At 35.8% G+C, this 18,627-nt stretch overlaps 1 protein-coding gene and 1 long non-coding RNA gene across 2 annotated transcripts; both read right to left on the bottom strand.

Moving 5' to 3' along the window:
* On the bottom strand, window positions 1,026–2,992 carry LOC109946493. Its single transcript, XR_002269634.1, has 2 exons — window positions 2,530–2,992; window positions 1,026–1,758 (listed from the first exon to the last, which is right to left on the bottom strand). It is a non-coding gene; the product is annotated as an uncharacterized LOC109946493 (long non-coding RNA).
* On the bottom strand, window positions 12,914–13,492 carry LOC18793783 (heterogeneous nuclear ribonucleoprotein A2 homolog 1). The gene has a single exon (XM_007227460.2). It carries the CDS (start codon window positions 13,490–13,492, stop codon window positions 12,914–12,916), a length of 579 nt encoding a protein of 192 aa, XP_007227522.1.

Here is an 18,627-nt window from a genome sequence, read left to right as displayed (position 1 = left end):
ATTCTCAGCTCCCCTCACTGTTGTAAAACAATTCCCAAAACACAAGACGACTTGTTTCGATGATTAACTCCCCTTATGATTTTATTTTATTTTTGTTAAATTAAATTTTTTTCTTCTTCGTCTTTTCTATTGAGTTTAATGAGTCTTTCAATTTATGTGCAAATTACGAAAGGAAAAAAGCTTTAAAGATATTTCTAAATCGCTATTCAACTCCAAGTATGCATTTTGTAATCCTTGACAATTTTTCTTGCTTATAATGATTTCTTTGTGACAAGGCTATTATGCGACAATTTCAAAATATGACGAGGTTATTATGTAATGATTTCAAAATATGAAAACTCGTCGAATACAACTACGATTGTAATGAATAGGAAAATGATTTTTGATATATGTGATATACATGATGTTTTGGTCCCTTTTGTTAGTTTGGTATGTGTATTATGAGATCAATTTTATTATTATTTATATTTTGAGAGACGCCTCCCAATACATGAAATTCTGACTCCATCAAAAGTATCTCCCAAATATATTTAACTGAAATCCCTCAATTGAAACTCTCTTTTATGTATATGCAAAGAATTCATGCGGAGTATCATATGGTAAATCAAGCTTGACTTTATTTAATATATTTATCGAGCTAAGCTTGTTTTGTTTGTTTCTTTTACGAGTGGAGCTCAAACGAGCTACAAATCAGTCGAGCTCGAGCTGTGTCGGATGAATATACAGTCATAAGCTGGTCCCTTTTTATAACCAATCTTCGAGCTAAGCATAGTTTAATGATAAATAGTGATTAGAAATTATAAACTCATATATAGTCCTATCATATGTTGGCTTGCATTCTGTTATCATATGTATGTAGTCTTCAAAAAATGGTAATTATACTACTTTGAGAATGTGTTTGGTTAAAAGCTGTTGAAGTGAATGAGCTTTCTTCTTTTCTTTTCGTCTTTAAATTCATTGCATAAAAGAATAATGGCCCACCTATTAGAGCACTTCCACCTATTTATCATAGCAAAAGACAAAGGGAGGTAAATGCTGTTACTATTCACGCCCCACATAAAATTAAGATTTTTAATTTTTAATTTTTTCATTTACTCATGACAAGAACAATTTATGTTAAACTACCACGCACATAAGAAATAAAATAGTACTATAATCAAAAAAAGAAAAAAAGAAAAAAGAAAAAGAGGCCTGCAAGCGAGGGATATTGAAGATCAATACTCGTTGCCGAAGTCACAAAATCCGACAGTATTCTTGGCCTGGTTCCTCTGAATTTTAATATCTTCAAAGGTGAAAACAAGATTGGAGCCGCCATCCTGCTTGTCAGTGGAGCCCGCGGTCTTCTTGTTGCCGAAGTTAAATACTCCGACGGTTTCGCCTTTGTTGTCGCAGATTTCGTTCCCCCGAAAGTTGAAAGCTTTGGATCCTTTTCCTTTGGGATTATTAGAATTAGTGTTAGAAGCAGGCTCTCGATCATTTCTTTTGGTTACGGAAGTCTCTTCTGGATTAGTTTTGGGAAGGCAGAAACAAGTTGTCATTATGTGCTCTCAGTTTGGAGGTTAATCGGAGGCTCAAAATGAAGTACAGAGGTTGATAGTTTGCCTTGTCCTCTAGCTTTATCTTAAAACATGATGAGAATATATAAAGCAAGCATGTCACGTCACATCCCTTTTATATTGATGATGAAAGAGGAGGAATCTCTTGAGGTAACCCTTAGCTTGCTTGCCAAGCTACTATCTTTGCTGCCTTTAGAAGAATCTGAAAATTGGCGATGCACGTTTTCTCTCAAAAAAGCTATATTGATTGAAAATGAATGTCTATACTATAGAATAAAATTCCACTAACTTTATCAAAGTATAAAGTATTCGCCCTTTTCTTTCGAACAACGTCACACCTCAACTTTTCTCAACTATTTTTTTTAACCAACAAACATTGCATTATTACATTGGATTCTACAACATGCATGATTGCATCATCATGATGAATGCCTTGAATCATGCATATATATATATATATATATATAAATTCTCCTTCTATTGAAGGATCTTTCTAATAATTTTATTTGAGGGGCACCTGAAATTGGTATTTAGGTGAAGAAAGTAAATTAAAATACCCATGAATAGATCTAAGACAACAATAATTAAATATTCATAGTAACAATATGACTAGTCAACTACTAGTCATAGACCTATGAACAAAGCTATCTAGAACCTAAATTCACAACATATCAATTATTAACATTTGCAATCCTAGAAGAAAGCTAAGTGACACCCTAGGCATTGAAAAGGATCCGTTAATCTAGAGTGGAGAGTGTGTGAACATTCATCATAATCATACACATATATTGAACAAGTATGACTAGGCATATTATCCGGAATCAACACCAGAAATGTTCACCTAGAAACCCAGCATTGGAAAAAACTGGGGGTCATCATCCGACCAAACAATCCACTAAGCCAAGAAGATTTTTACAGAAAAAATAATCACAAGCCCAAGCAGTCCTAAGTCTATTTAGGAAATGAGCACTACCTCCATGTGCAAATTTCATCTCCAACTTAGTTGAGCTAGAAGCTAGTCCTTTATATTAATGGCAGCTAGTCCATCAGCTCATTCACTCTAGGGCACCAACGATAAGCTCCAGATCGAACATACATAATGAAATATATATTTTGAGATGAAAGGGTCAGTCCCTTCAAGAAACCATACTCTTGACAAAATCAACCAAGAATCTGATCTAGACTTAAGAAAATGAATAGTACCCAGATGTAGATTTTAAAAGAACATCATATTTTAAAAATCAATTTTAAAATTTCAGAATGAAAGAGATTGCATAGTAAAAATTTTACTCTAAAAAATTCTCAATTTGTGAAGAAATTTTTTAAAATAAAAGCATATTTCAAAAGCTATTTGAAACTCATTTAAAAACTGAAACGACACCCAACTGCAAATGCATAGAAGAAAAGAAGAATACCTCTCTCTCTCTCTCTCTCTCTCTCTCTCTCTCTCAAAATGCAGACCTCACTAAAAGAGAGAAAGATGCAGAGCCAAAAAAATCAACCTCTAAAAAAAAACCTCTCTCTCTTGCTAAGGAAAGCGACGGCTACAAAGTCGTAGCCTCCTTTTCTACCAACAAGAAGTCTACCCTAAATTCCCCAAGTTGGCAGCCAAACATTGGCTTCACAATAAGACAAAAAAAAAAAAAAACCATTAGGACTGATGAGCTACAGTTGGCAGTAAAAACAAATTCGCATCAAAATAGATGATTAGTCATACGTTGTTGTAAATAATATTGGTGAAGCCCACATAAAGAGAAATGATGGAAGAAAAATGATGGTGTTGAGTATGGTAGTCAAAAGAAGAAATGATGGTGTTAGAAGTGGGATGATTAGTCAAAAGATGAAATTATAATATTGGGGAGAAATCATTATGTCTCCATTAGAAGCCTTTTACTTTGCCTATAAATAGGCTTGCTTATTCACTTGTAAGACACACCAAAATGAAGAGAAGAATGAGTGAGGAAAGAAAGAAAGGAAGAGAAGGAAGAAAGAGGGTGAGTGAGTTGAGAGGAAAGAGAGCAAGAGAGAAATTCTCCAAGAGAGAAAATTGAGTGAGCCATACTTATTGTAAACACTAAAGTTGTAGCCCTATTATTTTACATAGTGGAAAAGTTATTACTGCTGCTCTCCGGGAACGTAGGCATAGCCGAACCTCGTTAAATACTGTGTCTCATCTACTTTACGTGCAGCTCAATATTCGCACATATCCCAGTTATTTTACAACACGTTATCAGCACGAGAAGCTCTCAGGTATAATTTTTGTGCTGCACTATTATTTATACTACTAACCATTGTATATATATATATATATGAAAAGTTGATGGTAATATAATATGCTATATCTATTCACTTTTCTATTACTAACCACTAACAAAAATAGACCATTGGTAATACTAAACATATTATCAGTGGGAGACCGTTACTAATACTAATATTTTTCTTATTTTATTCGGTGGTGGTTTTAACCCCACATTTATTTTATTTACTGTATGGTGTAGGTTTATTACCCATACAACAGTATTTATTTAAAAGGGTGGTGCGGGTTTATCGTCCACGCCTTTACTTTTATTTAAATGTATGGAGCATAATTAGTGCCCATACAAGCACGTTTACTTTATCGCAAATTTTCTTTTACTTAAAGTATGATGAGGAATTAACCCTCATACTTTATGAATTTACTTTACCGCACATTTAATTTTATTTAAGATATGGTGCGGAATTAACGTCCATATAGCAAGTAATTTATTTTATCGCACATTTACTTTTACTTAAAGTATGATGAGGAATTAACCCTCATACTTTATGAATTTACTTTACCGCACATTTACTTTTACTTAAAGTATGATGAGGAATTAACCCTCATACTTTATGAATTTACTTTACCGCACATTTACTTTTATTTAACGTATGGTGCGGGTTTATCATCCATACAAGCAATTCATTTACCAATAATTTAATTTACAAGCAATTTATTTTATGGATTAATTGTGTGGTATGATGAGTTTTTTTTACAAGGATACAGATCAGAACCAGAAGTTTCTTGATCCTCATCATACAACTACATCAGGACTTGAAGATCCTTGATGATGATATTGATATGAGAGCTGGCAGTCTCTCCAGTACTATATTTGTAAACATGTGATCGGACTTGAGGGTCCTTGATTCTTGATATGTAAATAAGGACCTGGGGTTCCTTAAATGATGTAACAGTATTATATTGGTTAATAGTGCCGTACACATGAAAATAACTGTATTGGCAAATGTACTGTACACATGAATAGTGCCGTATACATGAATAGTGATGTATGCATAAATATTTACCATTTTGGGTAAACTGTCACTATTCAAAAAGGGAACTTGCAGTTCCTTAAACTCATGGATGAGCAATTAAATGAGATGCCAAAAGTTTCTCAAGATATGGACAATTATGTAAGGGCTTGAAGTCTAGAAATATGTGCAGAAAATTGTAAAAATGTCCATACCATGAGAATATGTGATTTTGGCTTGAGGTTCAAAATCTAACAGTGTTGAGAACCTGAAGTTCCAACAATTAAATGGACAACCCTTGAGGTATTATTGCAAATTGTGGTACGCCACATATTTCTTTGGCATAAGAGAATGATGAATTTAATAAAGTTCGATTCTGTTATAATCGACACCTCAAGGAAGAAATATATTTTGTGAATTCCAGTTGTTAAGAATACACCGTGAAATGGATAATATCAGTATAAACCTCAAATGATGAATTGAGGCTTCCCATATATTTTGTTATATCTGGGCCGGAAGCACATGGATTCAAATATATGAGAAATCCCGAACTTGAGGTTGTGGGTATATAGTAGTTAATGCTCTTCACTACTATATTGTGATATTATCATGGCTTTTACTCAATTCATATTTCATGTCCATTTGAAAAGGGCAAATAAATTCTGAGTTTGTGTTTAGCCCAGGCCAAAAGTTCCATACGTTGAAATATGAAATTTAGGAGAGTCGATGTGGTTATTTGAACCTATAAGGCACAAGGTTCCAAACCGTCATTTTGAAAAGACGTAAAAACCACAGGTGCAAGTTTAAGAATGTGCGCAATTATTATAACAGGAACATACAACAGATAGATTTTTTCCACCTGCAATGAAGGTGCAGGCCCTGTAAAATCTATAAAAATACATCATGTTTTGGAAGCCTCTGAAGGAAGAGGACGACGCCTCTTAAGCTTAGCCATGAGCCTCTCGTGGTCTCCCAAAATTCTTTCATTGGAGACCTGCAGCATGTCTAGCCTTCTCAGTGTATCAACGGAGTACGAACTCACCAGTTTCAACAAGGAATTATTCTCTCCTTTAAGTTTCTCAACCTCCTGTTGAGACTCATGAAGCATTCTTTGAAGAGACGAATTTTCAGTTGTTAGCCTCTCAACCTCGTTTGCTCTGGCACGCAAACGATCAGCCATGTTAGAAACAGAAGCAGCACTCTGAATGCTAAAAGCCATTGAGTCATCAATAGCCTCTTCCTCTGATCTCCCTGTCAACAACATTTCATCCATTGGAGTAATGAAATTCCTAGCTACTATGACAGCAGTAGCATCATTCATCATCACAGAATCATTAACTGTGAGATGACGATTTTGGGATACAAAGGATGGACGCCAAACTTTGGCGTCACTGGTTGTTGTGGAAGTATCATTTAAATTGAAATAATTTGGGCAGGAAGAAGAGGAAGCCATTTTTAAGAAGGTTTCGAAGAAAGTCTTAAGAAAACTAAAGTTTCAGAAAATGAAGGAAGTTAAGTTGAAACGCAGTTGCTCCAATCAAGTTTTGCAAAGGCAATATCTATAGGAGGAAATATGGCAACAGTTTTTCAGGATCCCAATATCTTTTCGGATCCCTATATTCTCTTTTTCTTTCCCATATTCCAAAACTTCACGTGGCCTCCATTAATGTTTGTCCGCACTTTCGGCGTTTTCAAAGTATTATTTTCGTCAAAAGCCGATCTTGCTTTGCGGATTTCACGGAGCCATTTTTTTCAAAAGCACCCCGAGAATCTCGCAATTTTCTTATGGTTAATTTGAAATTCACCGGTTCTACCTATTCCTCTTATTTGTGTATAAATGTGTTACTAACGAAATTTTCTTTGCAGAAGACATCCAGTTTTCTCCATACCTAGTGATGCGATATCTACTTGTTTTTCTTATCAGTGAGCACTTAATATGCTCGAGAAGCAAGACTATCTCTGATCATCCATTCAGGAGGCGAGACTATCCCTGATCACGTTTCCGCCACATCAGGGAACTGTGAAGGCAACCTTATGCTCTAATCTCCGGAAGTTCTTCTAGACTAGAAGAAATGAGAGCTTGTTGTTTGCTCCCACCAGCTTCCTTCCTTGATTGCTGAGCTTGTTGTCTGCTCTCACCAGCTTCCTTCCCTGATTGCTTACCTTCTCTTGCAATCAATATCACAATTTTTTTTTTTGCATTTTTTCTCTTTTTGTAACTCTCTTTAGAATGAACATCTGAAGAAAGAATCCACGGAGTGATCCTAACTCTGAGAGTTATTTGTTTTTGACAGAGAAAAGAGTTGTGATTTTGCTCTTGCAGGATATAACTAAATCATCAAGCGCTACATTATATTTACTGGGCCGATACGAGCTTGAATGATACTTGAGAAAAGTTTCTCCCACCTAAGAATGTAAGCAATATTTGTGTTATTATATGCTTATATACTTATTTGATATTTTATCTTGAAAGGTAACCAAATGGGGAGATAAGTCTGTTCCAAAAGAATGGCTTGTATGTATCCATGAATTATTAATGCAAATTTTACAGATTGCAAGTTGGATACATTGATAATACACTGCACAGATTAAAGTCCCATAAGAACAGAATATGGGTATAGCAGTGATCAATATGATGCACGCCTGTTGCGTAGCAAATGATGTAGATTGAAGTCCCGAAAGGACAATCCTTTGACATGTCAATATTGATATTGTGCACGCCTAATGCGTAGCAAATTGTATGGGTTAAAGTCCCAGAAATTAATTGACATGTATGTATTAATCTGTGGCATGCATGCAACATGACAGATATATGGGTTCTAAATGTTCCAACTCCCTAAAATAGAGATTATCCACGTCCTACTGTAAAATAACGCTCCATTGGAGGTTATAATCCACATTCTCACATAATAAAAGCCCCATGAAGTGGCTTGGGTACTCAAAAGCAAAGAAATGCTTATAATTGATGCATGCACGTGCAAATGAGAATGATGGGATCATAAATTGATGAATGACAATTTTTGGTTTTAGAGTAGCTACTCAAATCATCAATGGGCTGTGTTAATTGGAACCACGTTCAATTATTAAATGTCGACAATATCATTGGCCAAAATAGAATGAGGTAATTCCATTATAGATGAGAATGAACGTGAAAGAACAAACCCACAGTACGAACCCCAAAAGATGTTAATATTGAAAGTTATACTTGGGTGTTCGGAATAGAAGGGAATATACCTACTTTGTATGACACAATATTTTTGGCATAAATAAGGAACGTTGGATTTTCTCCATATTTATAGATTCAATTGTGCCCCTTTATTGCACATTTACGGAGACCAACATATTATCTTTAAGGGGTATTAAATGCACAGAGCATATTGCCAGAAGCGATTCCCTAAAGATGTATAAATAGCTGGATTAAAGCTATATAATGTGTCATAAAGTTTAATCCCTTTAAACAAAATCCTTGAAAGGATTGAAATTGCATGAAGCAAGTCCCTGAAGGACATGTGCCTGAAGCACAAAATCTGTACTCAATACTAATGTGCCTAAATTGTCTCAGTGAGTACATGGATTATAATGTGTTTGCAACACATTAAAGCCTCTGAAGAGTTCAAGAAATATTTGTCTCAACTTAAGGATCGAGCATTATGCCAACGAGATTCTTGCTTATACTAAGAAAGTATTGAAGCATTTTTATGAGGATTATCCGTTGGACACTTTAATGATTTTCCGGAAGTATATTGGACCGGACATCATATTTTCCAGATAGGGCTCAACTCCATCACCATCATTTTGGGATGATGTGAGGTATATTTGATGCTATCTCCGCATAACACCATGTACGGGCATATTCTTTCAAGTGAACTTACAAATAGCCCAAGTTTTGTTAGAAACGCGGACTCTGAAAATTTCTATGATTTACATAGAGATAGCTCACTGGAAATATATTTACTTACTCAACTACGAGAATTATTAATGGCTATATCCTCCACTCACTCCAAAAGATTTTCGCTCCAAAAGATAATCATGAAGATATCAGGGGGAGATATTCATCAGGGGGAGCATCCAGAACTATGCTGCATTGATTACTGTAATCTTCTTCATTCCATCAGTTTTCTACCTCATTGAGTTTTCTCCAAGCAAATCTTTAATGATGCGACCGACATGTCATTTGTGGTCTCCAAGGGGGAGTGTTGTAAATAATATTGGTGAAGCCCACATAAAGAGAAATGATGGAAGAAAAATGATGGTGTTGAGTATGGTAGTCAAAAGAAGAAATGATGGTGTTAGAAGTGGGATGATTAGTCAAAAGATGAAATTATAATGTTGGGGAGAAATCATTATGTCTCCATTAGAAGCCTTTTACTTTGCCTATAAATAGGCTTGCTTATTCACTTGTAAGACACACCAAAATGAAGAGAAGAATGAGTGAGGAAAGAAAGAAAGGAAGAGAAGGAAGAAAGAGGGTGAGTGAGTTGAGAGGAAAGAGAGCAAGAGAGAAATTCTCCAAGAGAGAAAATTGAGTGAGCCATACTTATTGTAAACACTAAAGTTGTAGCCCTATTATTTTACATAGTGGAAAAGTTACTACTGCTGCTCTCCGGGGACGTAGGCATAGCCGAACCTCGTTAAATACTGTGTCTCATCTACTTTATGTGCAGCTCAATATTCGCACATATCTCAGTTATTTTATAACATACGTCCTAATATTTAAATGAATGTAATGTATAATTTTTTTACCTTCAAAGATCTTGATTTCATTTGACCCATGGCAAGGTTGATTTTAATTTCTGTAATCATTTTGAGTGTTGACTTAACCTAGCCTAAATTGAAAACTTGATTCATTATATAAGAGATTATAAGTTTATCAAGGAAAGCTAAGAGTGACAAGACCTTACCCAAATTCCACTTTGGAATCCATGTCGAACCCCGTGTGTGTCCAACATGTGGTAGGTGTCGGGCACGAATAACCAAAATACCTTTTTTGTCCTAATCCAAAAACTGCTTTAGGGTTTGACTTTTACTGGAAAACCGACAGAGTCTCCTATGAAAAAGGCTCAAAACCTAGAAATCTACATGCACAACAAACTCAATTATTCCTAAGCGTTCAACAAATTCAACTTTACAAAACTGAACATACCAAACAAATCATAAACTTGTGGCTACACTTAGGTTAGCCTAGGTTGCCTACGTATCCTTACTGAAGGATCAAGCCACACGTAATTCTTTCTACCAAAAATCACAATTCATATAAGTTAAAATTGTTCAAGGTAAAACCAACAATTAAATTCTAGAATCATTTTTTACTTTATTTTCAAGCAGATATATAATTGAATGTCATTCCATGTAATTATGTACTTAATTGTTCAATTAGTTTATCATTGTACATCCAACCACTTACATAACCCAATTTTTTACAAGAAAGGCGTACCTGCAATCATCCGCATAGTGCATATATCCTGTAATCACCCATCAAGGGGTTTATAGAAATACCATCAAATCCAAAGGCAACAAGGGAATGGAAAACGAGCTAACCACATGTATAGACAAGTCGGGCAAGTGGCTAGGGATCCTGGCCAACCTTGTGCAGATAATGTGAGCAGGGTGGAGAAGAATATCCTGTTCACTGTACCACATGGTGGTACTGTACTATTTTCCACATAGATGTGCCTAAAATATAATCTATCAATTCCAATAATATATTGTCAAATCCCCTCGCATCACACATGTGGCCACATGTGTGACACATCTTCGCAGAACTCAAGGGACACGAGGTCAACCCGAGACGCATTCCTCGCAGAACTCAAGGAGATATACTCCACCTAAGAATGTAAATAATCCGTTAATTCTCCTTGCATAACTCAGGGAGATATACTCCGCCTGAGAATGCAAATCTCCTCGCATAACTCAAGGAGATATACTCTACCTGAGAATGCAAATCCTAGCACTACACGGTTTGGGCATCCTCGAAACTTGTGGGCGCATTGTCATAGGTGCGTAGACAAATCCGAAGGCAACCATATGTTCGAAGACATTCCGAAGGCAACTGTATGTTCGAAGAAATCAATATTCCCGAGGGCATCCAGGATGTCTAAAGGCATCAGTATTTCCGAAGGCAACCAAGATGTCCGAAGACATCAATATTTTCAAAGGCAACCGGGATATCCGAAGACATCAATATTTCCAAAGGCAACAGTATTTCCAATTTCAAACGATTTAACATATATATTAAAAATAAACATCAACATATCACCAAACATTTAAAATCAACTCAACCCAAATCTGCACAATAAAATATAAATATATCATACTGGGAAAGTAAAAGTGATAGAGCAATAATTCACAAATATTTAATAAAACTCTCAAAGCAAAAAATACCATTTTGAAATCAAACAACCAAACGACAAACACCTCCCAACCAAATTGTCCTGATTTGGCCAACAAGGCCCCCCATCTAGGTCAATTAGGCCTGCCAAGCCACGACCTTTGATTTCTGATCCAAAAGTTCCTATAAGTCCAACAAAGTCTACTAAAGAAGTCTCGAAAGTTTGATCTCGATCGAGTGGTTGGATCTAAGCCAATTGCACGATCAGATGGCTATCGTTTCGCCTATAGAATCATTGATTCAAAGTATCCGATACTTCGATTCTCGATCAACAAGTTCCTATACTATCCTAGAGGTATAGAGAACAATATATTTGAAATTGGAACTAATCAAACGGTCTGAACCTATCGAATTTGGATATCGCATAATAGGTACAATACCCTACAATACCTATACCAATTCATTCAAACTAATAAGGGGATCAACTTTTGTTCTTGGACTACGGTCAAAAACTAACCAGAAATAGGCAAAAACAAGATCAAATCATTGACTTAATTGGGGGTGAAAAATCAATCTCTCAAACCTCAAAATTTATCCAAACCAAGTACATAAACAGGTAGAGTATGATGAGAGGATGAAGTTTCATACTTGGTTCGACAATTTTTGCCCCCGGAATCATCGGAAAATGCTAGAACACCGCCGAAAAACATAACCCTTTTCTCAGCTTTGATTCGAGCTCACCGTCAACGAATCAGATCGGGTTTTTGGTGGGTTTTGTAGAGGAGGATGAGAGGAATATTTTTCGTCTCTTTTTCAAGTCTTCATTCATAAATCATCCTTGCAAAAATCAAACAAATTGAAAATCATTAAAGCATCTAGTTGGGACCAATAAAATCGATGAACACGACTCTTGAAAAAAAAAAAGTACTAAAATAACAACCATCTAATTGAGTGGTCCAATGGTTTTGGATTCAAGTATTTTTTGTAGAGATGATATTTTTAGAAATATCTAAAAACTAGACGGTTTAGATAATTGAAATACAATACGTGAGTGAGCCCTACAAGAGCGTTCCTCAAATAAGCTTATTTGAGATCCCTCAACTGAAGCTCTCTTTTGTATATATATGCAAAGGAACTGAGCGGAGTATCATATGGTAATCAAGCTTGACTTTGTTCAATATTTATCGAGTTAAGCTCTTGGTTTTGTTTGTTTCTTTTACGAGTCAAACTCAAACAACCTAAAAGGAATTCGAGCTCGAGCTGTGTTAAGTCAATTTACAGTCATAAGCTGGTCCATTTTTATAACCAATCTTCCAGCTAAGCATGGTTTAATTATAAATAGTGATTAGAAATTATGAATATGAAAAACAATAATAATTAAGAATTATTAACAACAAAAGACAATGATATTTAACATTTAAACATATAGCTTCAAACATATATGAATAGTACAGAGCCGATTTAAACTTCAATGGGCAATGGGCAAGGATGTCCTATCATACGTTGGCTTCCATTTTGTTATATCATATGTAATCCTCAAATGATGCACTAACATACTACTCATATATAACAAAATACCAAAGGAAACTATTAATTTAACCTTTCAGAACTTTTGTCTAATTTATATTTTATATTAGCATTACACATAAAAAACAGAGGCCTAGCCACAAGCCTCAGATATTGGATCAGGTCTTATTTTAGATAATTATCTGGTTTCTTGTTCCATTACATGCATGCATGCATGCTTAGAGCTTGTTCCTATTCAGTACTCGTTGCCAAAGCCGTTAAATCCCTCAGCGCGGTTCTTGTTCCCGTTCAGTTTATTGTTCTCAAAGCCGAATTCAGAATCGCCACTGTAGGGGCCGCCGCCACGCCTGTTGCCAAAGTTGTTAAATCCAAAAGCTGGGCCCTCGTTGTTGCTAACCTCATTCCCTTTAAAATTGAAATTTCTGCGGTTGGGATTTCCAGAAGCAGGATTTCCACCATATCCACCACCCCCATAGCCATCGTTTCCTCCGCCATAGCCGCCCCCGTTTCCATAGCCGCCACCGTTTCCGTAGCCACCCCCATTTCCGTAGCCGCCCCCGTTTCCGTAGCCGCCTCCGTAGCCACCGCCGTTGTTGCAGTGTTGTTGTGGTTTGGGAAGACATTTTTGCTTGGATTTGGATCTATCTTCAGGATGGTTATCTGTGAGCCAGTTGAGGACCCCTCGGGCCGTGCCATGGACGGCACCGTCCAGAGGGGCCAAAGGAAAAGTCACTACATCGGCAACCCTGTGGAGGGTGTCGAAGCCTCCCTCAACAGTGTCTCTCACCTGATTTTTCACTTGTTTACTCGTCATTGTCTTGCTGATTAGTTTTAAGTTGGAATTTGTGTGTTTGCTTGGATGATCGACTTAATGCCTCATGGTCTCCGTTTATAGATTTCGGCATGCGCATATCATATGCAATTTGCAAACGATAATAATACAGATTCTATGTTGATAATAATATTCTTCATAAATAGCTACGGGCGTAGAGGTCTTTCTTATTAGAGGATCTTTTTAACTTTTTTTTTTTCCTTTCCTTTTTGGTAAATATCTTTTTACCTTCTTTGACTTGGCTATATAGGGTTATTTACTTAAATGGTCCTCAAACTTATACTCGATTTACATTTTGGTTCCTCAATTAAATTATTCGTTTCAATGGTCCATCAACTCTATATTATTCAGTCCATTGGTCCTACCGTTATATTCTGTCAATATTTTCGTTAAATATGAGGACAAATTGATCATTTCGTATGTTAAAAATAAATAAATACTAAAAAAAGAAATAAAAAGCTCACTCTATCATCCATACATACAGGGAAAAGTCTAGCTGACTGGAGGTATTTGCATCCTTGAATCTGCTCCTCCTTGGATTAGTTCAAAGCTTGTTGATGATTTGCTAGGAATTGCTCACAATCGGTTGGTTTCTTTGAACCTTCCTGAGTAGTTGATTTCTGGGGCTTGGCCCCCCCACCTCACCAACAAAAAAAGCTCTCTCTCTCTCTCTCTCTCTCTCTCTCTCTCTCTCTAAACAAATACAAACCCAATTGAATTATACATATTAAAATAACAAACCAAAATACCAATTTTGTGGCTAACCCTTTTTTCCTACTTCTTTTTGGTCAACATTTGACCTGGTGGAGCTTTAGCTTTTCCCATCAGCCCTCTAGTGTTGTAGTAGAATACTGGGTGGAGCATACACAATTCTAAATCCCATTTATTTAATGATAACTATTTATTATTATTATTTTATATGAAGAGGGAGTATTTATGGTAAGCTAAAAAAAAAGAGAAATAAATCATTTATGACTCCTTAAATTAAAGAGTATGGTTGGAGTCGAAATTTTATTAAGAGCTCCTAAAATAACTTTTTAGTGTTTTTAGCTAAATTTTAATTAAAAAATAAGAAGCATGATTGTGGATGTTCTGCTTGTAAGTCTTAAGTTCAATTAATTCTTCTTGATATTGCCAGTCAATATAATGCTAATGTGATTTAATGAGAGCTGAGGTGACAAGTTTAATTAGTAAGTTGGGTCCTTCAAAGATACTGAGGTCAGGTGATAAGTTTAATTAGTATGTCTCGAGTTTACCTTTGAGGAATTCCATTGTCATGATACTTAGGTTAATTTGCCTTGTCCGCTAGCTAGCATTATATTTATATTATGAGAATAAGCATATATGCATATGTCACGTCGCTTATATAATGATGAGGAGGAATTTTTTGAACTACCCTTAGCTTGCTTGCCAAGCTACTCTCTGTGCCTGAAACTGGCGATAGGATTGGAGGATGTTATATTGATTGAAAACGAATGCCTATATAAGAGAGAATAATATTCCACTAACTTTATTCAAAGCATAAAATATTCGCTCTATTAATCCAGACAAACGACTGTCTTAAATTTTCTCAACGTCTTGAACCAAATAACAATGCATTATCACATTGAATTTTACAACATATATACATGATTACATTATCACAAGCAATGCCTTGCATCATGCATGCATATATATACACACACACATATAGACCTTGAGTTTAGTTCTGTTTTTGTTTCTTTTACAAGCCAAGCTCAAACGAGCTAAAACTGGTCGAGCGTGAGTTGTATCAAGTCAATTTAGAATAATTTAATCATAAATAATAGTCGAGCTTGGTTTTGTTTGAGTTAATCATAAATAGTGACTAGAAATTGAAACATAATAAATTAACAGCAAACGACATTAATATTTAGCATTTAAAAAATAATTTTTCAACATATAGCTTCAAACAGAAAGACACAAGCATGATACTTTAAGAAGAATACAGAGCGGAAATCAACATAATGCTTTGAGTTTTTACTTTTGGACATAATGCTTTGATACTATTATTTAAAAGATCTTTCATGCCAAGCAAATCTCTTCTAAACAAGCTATTGCAGACCCTTAAAGTGGAAGAAGGTGCAGCTACCTTTCCTCGCCGAAAAAGGCCTTGGAGGCGCTGGATTTGCCCCTCTACTCTGCTGCTCACCAACTATATGAGTAAATGGCACAACCATATTCTTCTTTGTTTGTAGCCCTGTAAGCAACATGAAGCCATCGATGAAACAGATTTCCAAGTTGCCATCCCTCACAGTTTGAAGAATCCTTGCACGTATCACGATGCTCCCAAATTGAATTTTAGCGACTTGGTTTGGATTGATACTTGAAGAAGCCTTGAGTTGAGTCAAGCTACGGTACCAATTTGGTTTTGAAATTGAAATTTAGGTGAATGGGGTAAATTAAAATCCTAATGAAGCAGATCTATAACAACAATGATCAAATAATTCTGGAGAAAATATGACTAGTCAACAACTAGTCATAGATCTATGAATATGTAAACAATTCACAGACATGCGCATATGGGAGTAGAGGATATTAATACAGATTTTAATAATGAGGAATTGTAGCAATATTTTCTATACCCTTCTCTCTTCTACTCATGACATTTGTCATTTTTTCACACTTGAAATCATATCATTAATACATCATGCAAGTTGTCTTTTACTTTCCAAATTTACCCTTTTATAAAAAAATTTAAAAATTAAAAATTTGCACATCCTCCCTCTCTCTCGTTTCACGATCACACTCTCTCTCTCTCCTCTCCTCTCCTCTCTCTTTTCAAGATAAAACTCCCATGTTTGCTAGAATATGAAACAAAAATCTAGTTAAATGAAAATTGTGAGAAAATCAGAAAGAATACAAACTATTCCAAAGAAACAGATCTGATATTATATCAGCAATTCGTTCCTCTTTGGCTCACCACTTCCCCAATTTTATTTCCCCCAAATAGTCCAATTTCATACATTTTAAAACCCTAGATTGAGGTTCCAGCCACACCCAATCACAAATTACAAACAACCACCGACGCACTGTCACTGGGCAAATCCTTAGCGACAAAATCCGACCAGTTCACTAGTCGCCGAGAACATGGTGGTGAGAGCAGCGAGCACATATAGAGGTGAAGATAGATGTGTAGATGAGGAGAATAAGCATCTAAGAGGATGAGATAGATATGAGGGAGAGGGAGCATATATCATATCTAGAAGAGAGAGAGGAGAGAGTCTGATCGTGAAAGGAGATAGGGGGATGAGAGTTTGATCGTGAAAAGAGACTTGGGGAGGGGAGAGAGAGAGTCTGTGTAATTTTTTTTATTTATAAATATTTTATAATAAGGGTAAACTTAAAAAGTAAAAGATAACTTGTATGATATATTAATGACATTATTTTAAGTGTAAAAAAAAAAAGACACATATCATCAGAAAAAAAAGAGAACGTCCGAAGAAACAAGTTAGAGAGAAGATTGCTAGTATTCTCCTTTAATAATTATAATTAACATAATGAATTTGACAAAGCTAATCCAGAATAATTCACTAAGGATAATGGGGTTGCTTTTAGATTTTTCAAAAGAGAGATACTCTCAATGCCTGCGTTCACAACAACCTGAAATTGACAAGGCAAGTGTTCTCTTAAGGATGCTAGAGTGATAGAAAATGAGTGCCTATTCCACTAAATTTATTCAAAGTATTCGCTCTATTAATTCAGGTAACATCACACTCCCAACTTTTTTTAAATGATTCCATTTTCAACATACATGATTGCATTATCACAATGAATGCCTTGCATCATGCATATATATACATGGTGTATAGGATTCGAAATTTATCAAGTTCAAGCTTGGTTTTGTTTGTTTCTTTTACAAACCAATCCCAAACGACCTAAAAATAGTCGAGCTTTGTATCAATGGTCAATTTACAGTATAAGATCGTCCATTTTTACAACCAATCTTTGAGGTAATCATAAATAGAGATTACAAATTATAAGTATGAAAAATAATAATTAAGAATTAAAAAGATAGATCTTTAACATTTAAAAAGTACTTCAATATATAACTTCAAACATAAAGACAAGCATGACACTTAAGAACAGTACATAGCCAAAACCAACAAAGTGCTTCGAGTTTTTGTTTTTGGACATAATTACTTTGAAACTATTATTTTAAAGACCTTTCATTAACTTGTTTTAAGAACTTTTGACTTAATTATCTTTCTTGGTGCACAATTAATATGTTCATGGTTAGCCCCAATGGGAGAAGATTTCCAACTCCATCATCAGTATATGGGCATATGTTATGTGCTACCCATTAATTGGTCCATGATATATTAATGGGAGAGATGATGTGGTGGGTTCTTATTATTGGGCTTGGATTACTATTCCTACTTGTGTCGGAATTAGGTCTTTCCTTGACGGTTGAAAGACCTAACTGACACAATATATATAAAGTTCCATCAGTAGCAGCTGCTTCAATTGCATACGTAAGGGGACCAAACCCAAATTTTGGAATATTTGGGCCTAAAAACTTCTCCAACCATGCATAGGAATGGGTAATTTGGCACTGCTTTTCTGGGCGGAATGTAGTATTGGGGGAGCTTCTATAAGAGCCACTCCAGCGCAAGATCCAACTCGGGGGAAAGGCCCCCTAGGCGAGCCCAAGCCCGCTCCAGCGCGAGACAATCAGCCCGGGCAGCTGCTGGGTCCCACGAGCTCGGGCAGGCCCAAGGGCAAGTTCGGCCTGGGCTTCAGCCCGAGTTTCGTGACGTCAGCCCTGACAACATCCAATGGGCAAGTGGCGACATGGACGCTCCGATGTTTTTTTCCAGAAATCCGACGGTCCTCGTATTTTTGGCTTAAAAAATTACAAAAAAATTCGAAAAAATTCTGTATTTTTTCCCTATAAATACCTAACCATTTTATTTACTTTCCACACAAAATCTTCATACAATTCTTCTCCATCCCCAATATTTTTTACTCTCCATTCACATTATTCACTTTCCTCACCAATTCTCCATACAAACTCTTCTCATTCCAATATTTTTTACTCTCCACTCCCATTTTTCACTTCCCACACCAATTCTCCGTACAAACTCTTCTCCTTCCAA

Source organism: Prunus persica, chromosome G1 (genome assembly GCF_000346465.2).
Source record: "Prunus persica cultivar Lovell chromosome G1, Prunus_persica_NCBIv2, whole genome shotgun sequence".
Lineage (NCBI taxonomy): Eukaryota > Viridiplantae > Streptophyta > Magnoliopsida > Rosales > Rosaceae > Prunus > Prunus persica.
This window is presented reverse-complemented; position numbering and strand designations above follow the sequence as displayed.

What these genes read in the sequence shown, in the direction of transcription:
- LOC18793783 (XM_007227460.2), bottom strand. Translation starts at nt 13,492, where the DNA reads ATGACGAGTAAACAAGTGAAAAATCAGGTGAGAGACACTGTTGAGGGA.